The sequence below is a fragment of the Quercus lobata genome, chromosome 10 (assembly GCF_001633185.2).
Source record: "Quercus lobata isolate SW786 chromosome 10, ValleyOak3.0 Primary Assembly, whole genome shotgun sequence".
NCBI classification, from domain to species: domain Eukaryota; kingdom Viridiplantae; phylum Streptophyta; class Magnoliopsida; order Fagales; family Fagaceae; genus Quercus; species Quercus lobata.
Window position 1 is genome coordinate 19,241,460 of NC_044913.1, and position 4,918 is coordinate 19,246,377.

Here is a 4,918-nt window from a genome sequence, read left to right on the forward strand (position 1 = left end):
TCCCATTAAAAAAAAAAAAAAAAAAGCAAGGGCTATGTTTTTACTGACAAAAAAAATCTAATAATATTTTTACAAATCAAACTATTAATTTACCATAGGTCCAAAAAAAATAATTATACTTTTTTTTGGAGAAAGAAATATACTTGAACAACCAGAACTCAAAAGTCAACGCATCAAAAAAAAAAACTCAAAAAGTAAAAAAAAAAAATAGTAAATAGATAAAAAGAGAGAGACAAGAAAAGATGGGCGAGTAGTTTATGTGGCACAATCTAGTAGTTTCTAGCGCCACCTGGCACCGCTTCCACGACCTTCCAGATGTCTCTGTTCTGTTAACATAAGGGACTCCCACTCTCCTCTTTCTCCTCACTACTACTCTGTTTCTTACAACAACAAAGAAAAACACCACACACACAAATTTTCAAAATAATTTCTTTCATTTCTTTGAAACGAAACAAACAATTTTGCTGCTGACGATTTCAGAGATTGCAAAACCAGAATAGCGGAAAAATCTTCTTTGCAAAGAGCAAGTTCTAAAGACCCATCAACGAATTTCAGTATCTCTCTGCTAAAAAGGTACTGGAAAAACCCTATCTGTTTTTTTTATTTGAAAATTTTTTCTATGATTGTGTAACTCTGATGGGTCTCTTTTGCTTCTCTGTTGTTGTTTCTTAATGCCTCTGGAATGCTGTGGTACTTGTGTTTTTTTTTTTTTTTTTTTTGGTTAAGGATTGAAAAGTAGACATTACATTTAGCTTAGTACAATTCAGATTGTCATGGTCCCAAAAAAAAAATACATAGTTCTTACAAACTGGGGTGTCATATTTGAAACAGAACACAGAAAGCAATTAGGAAAGTTATTTATTATGTTGTTGATTTGATAATTTGTATAGCTAAATACATTCAATTTTTTTGCTATGTGTATGTGTGTGTGTATTGCATGTTTCATTTGGGGTATTGTATAATTTTCGGTTTAATATGCGACTTTTTTGGTTGCGAAGCTTTCTTTTTTTCTATATGAATTCTGTTCCTTGTGGCTTTGATGTTATGGTAACAAAGGTTTTTAATAGTGATTTTTATATTTTACAGTCTTTATAGGTGCTAAGACGCAAAAAAGATGAATCCTGAGAAGAACACCCACAAGACCAATGAGACTATACTCGCGGCTAATGAGTTAGCAACGACTGCTGGGCATGCCCAATTCACTCCTCTTCATCTTGCTGTTGCTTTGATCTCCGATGCTAGTGGCATCTTCAAACAAGCAATTGCCAATGCTGGTGGTGAAGATGCCACCAAGGCAGTGGAGAGAGTGTTCAGCCAGGCATTGAAGAAACTCCCATCTCAATCTCCTCCCCCAGATGAGGTTCCAGCCAGCTCAAGTCTTATCAAAGTAGTGCGCCGTGCCCAAGCCGCTCAAAAAACACGCGGGGACACGCATTTAGCTGTTGATCAGCTGATTCTTGGCCTTCTTGAGGATTCTCAAATTGGGGACTTGTTGAAAGAAGCCGGTGTTCCTGCGGCGAAAGTGAAATCAGAGGTCGAGAACCTTCGTGGGAAGGCAGGAAGGAAGGTGGAGAGTGCTTCTGGGGATACCAATTTTCAGGCTTTGAAGACTTATGGGAGGGACCTTGTTGAGATGGCAGGAAAGCTTGATCCAGTCATTGGCAGAGATGAGGAGATAAGGAGAGTTATTCGAATTCTCTCAAGGAGAACTAAAAACAATCCTGTCCTTATTGGAGAGCCTGGTGTTGGTAAAACTGCTGTGGTGGAGGGTTTGGCTCAAAGGATTATGAGAGGTGATGTCCCTAGTAATCTTGCTGAAGTAAGACTCATAGCATTGGATATGGGGGCATTGATAGCTGGAGCAAAGTATAGGGGAGAGTTTGAAGAGAGATTGAAGGCTGTATTGAAAGAAGTTGAAGAGGCTGAGGGAAAAGTTATACTTTTCATTGATGAAATTCATCTCGTTCTTGGTGCTGGTAGAACTGAAGGGTCTATGGATGCTGCAAACCTCTTCAAACCAATGCTTGCGAGAGGGCAGCTAAGGTGCATTGGTGCAACCACACTTGAGGAGTATAGGAAATATGTGGAGAAAGATGCTGCATTTGAGAGAAGGTTCCAACAGGTGTTTGTGGCAGAGCCTAGTGTTGCTGACACAATAAGTATCCTTCGAGGTTTGAAAGAGAAGTATGAAGGTCATCACGGTGTGAGGATTCAGGACAGGGCTATTGTTGTTGCAGCCCAGCTCTCAAGCCGTTACATTACAGGTATGTACTTTCAAGACTACCATGACCTAGTGTGATTGTGTTGGTTTCCTTTTTAGATGTGTTCTTTCATTTGTAAGTCTTATTCTAAGTTGAGATATTGATGTATAAGTTTTCTTTTTGGTTAGGGCGCCATCTCCCTGATAAGGCAATTGATTTGGTGGATGAAGCATGTGCAAATGTGAGAGTCCAACTTGATAGCCAGCCTGAAGAAATTGATAACCTTGAGAGGAAGCGTTTACAGCTCGAAGTTGAACTTCATGCGCTCGAAAGGGAGAAGGATAAAGCTAGTAAAGCCCGTCTTGTTGAAGTAAGTGTTTGTTTTCAAAGACTGTCTGGAATATACTTGTGGTTGTTATGTAAAATGTTTTGTATCATTTGCGTTCTAAATCTATTGTCCTCCTTATAGGTACGGAAAGAGCTTGATGATTTAAGGGACAAGCTTCAACCTTTGATGATGAAATATAAAAAGGAGAAAGAAAGGATTGATGAGCTTAGACGACTAAAGCAGAAGCGAGAAGAGCTCTTGTTTGCTGTACAAGAGGCTGAAAGAAGATATGATTTAGCTAGAGTTGCTGACTTGAAATATGGGGCGATCCAGGAAGTGGAAGCTGCTATAGCACGGCTTGAAGGAAACGCTGATGATAACTTGATGTTAACAGAAACTGTTGGCCCAGAGCATATTGCAGAGGTTGTCAGCCGCTGGACTGGCATACCTGTCACAAGGCTAGGCCAAAATGAGAAGGCTAGGTTAATTGGCCTAGCTGAGAGGTTGCACAAGAGAGTAGTTGGACAGGATCAAGCAGTTGGTGCTGTTGCTGAGGCAGTATTGAGGTCCAGAGCTGGGTTAGGAAGGCCTCAACAACCAACAGGTTCATTCCTATTCCTAGGTCCAACTGGTGTTGGTAAGACTGAACTTGCAAAGGCTCTTGCTGAGCAACTCTTTGATGATGAAAATCTGTTGGTGAGGATTGACATGTCTGAGTATATGGAGCAACACTCGGTTTCACGGTTAATTGGTGCTCCACCAGGGTAAGTGTCTTAGCATATTTATTCAACCAGTCTTTATATATTTCCGATGTGAAAGTAGATTCTTACTCTCATTCTACTCTTGCAATTCTCAGGTATGTTGGACATGAGGAAGGGGGACAGCTCACGGAGGCTGTGAGGCGCAGGCCTTATAGTGTAGTACTCTTCGATGAAGTGGAAAAGGCACACATCTCTGTATTTAATACTCTACTCCAAGTTTTAGATGATGGAAGGTTAACCGATGGCCAAGGCCGTACCGTTGATTTTAGGAACACTGTGATTATCATGACATCAAACCTTGGAGCAGAGCACCTCCTTTCTGGACTGATGGGCAAGGTCTCAATGCAAGTTGCACATGATCGTGTAATGCAGGAGGTATTGAATTACTTTCAATACTTAACAAATAAATGTACATATTTCTGTTATGTTGAAATTGGTAGTAATCCCTTTGTTGTTACTTGACAGGTAAGGAAGCACTTCAGGCCAGAGTTGTTAAATAGGCTGGACGAGATTGTGGTATTTGATCCTCTTTCACATGAGCAGCTGAGGAAGGTTGCTCGGTTACAAATGAAGGACGTTGCAAGTCGGCTTGCTGAGAGGGGAATTGCCTTGGCTGTAACTGATGCTGCTTTGGACTTTGTATTAGCAGAAAGTTATGATCCGGTTAGTATTCCTTGTCCAATTAGTCTAAAGACACAACTTTTCTCGATACTTTTATTTTCCTTACTTTTGAGTTGACAAGTTGTTAATGGTAGTAGACAATAGAGTGCTGTTAATGTTGAGTCTATATGAATATCAATAACTTGACAATTCAACGGTTGTAAAAAGTGGTTTGAAAAAAGATTTGTCCCGCTTAAATCTGGTTTGCTTTGAGCTTGCAAGAAATACTTAATGGTATTTTTTTTTTCCCTGTTCAGGTTTATGGTGCTAGACCAATCAGGAGGTGGCTGGAGAAGAAGGTTGTGACAGAGCTGTCAAAAATGCTTATAAGGGAAGAGATTGATGAAAACTCAACTGTGTACATAGATGCTGGGCCTAATGGGAGTGGATTGGTGTACAAGGTGGAGAAGAATGGAGGGTTGGTTAATGCAGCCACTGGTCAAAAATCAGATGTTTTGATCCAAATCCCTAATGGGGCAAGAAGTGATACTGCTCAAGCAGTAAAGAAGATGAAGATAGAAGAAATTGATGATGATGATGATGAGATGGATGAGTAAAGTGTTTCCTTAGGAAAAAGAAAAGTGTGTAGTCCTATGCATCCCTAAAGGGGATAGTTAATGAGCATTTTGCGGTTTCTGTATTTGAATGTACTTTTTTGGTTTTTGCTTTTCCTTGTTTTAAAGTACTGCCGAATGATGAAATGCAGTGGGGAGTTCCTCCCATGTATTGTCTACTGAAATATATAAATGGTCCTTTTTTTTTATTAGCTCAGTCTTTATTCATTTGGTTATTGAGATTTGAGAATGTTAACTATTTTTGTTTTTTTTTGTTTTTTGGCTAAATATTACCTATTTTTGTTAATTGTTAATGCTCATCTATAAGAAATTGTTAATTCTCATCTAGCCGACCCTAAACCATAAAAATTTGGGACTAGGATCTTAGACTGCCATTAGCTCTTTGTTTTTCTT

The 4,918-nt window shown here is 39.4% G+C and overlaps 1 protein-coding gene across 1 annotated transcript; it reads left to right on the forward strand.

The window, feature by feature from the left end:
- Positions 1 to 359: 359 nt before the first annotated feature.
- LOC115963800 (chaperone protein ClpB1) lies at positions 360 to 4,712 on the forward strand. Its single transcript, XM_031082968.1, has 7 exons — positions 360 to 573; positions 1,087 to 2,264; positions 2,390 to 2,571; positions 2,671 to 3,293; positions 3,386 to 3,665; positions 3,756 to 3,953; positions 4,208 to 4,712. The coding sequence occupies exons 2-7, from the start codon at positions 1,115 to 1,117 to the stop codon at positions 4,505 to 4,507; spliced, it is 2,733 nt and encodes a 910-aa protein (XP_030938828.1). The 5' UTR covers positions 360 to 573; positions 1,087 to 1,114; the 3' UTR covers positions 4,508 to 4,712.
- The last annotated feature ends 206 nt before the right edge of the window (positions 4,713 to 4,918 follow it).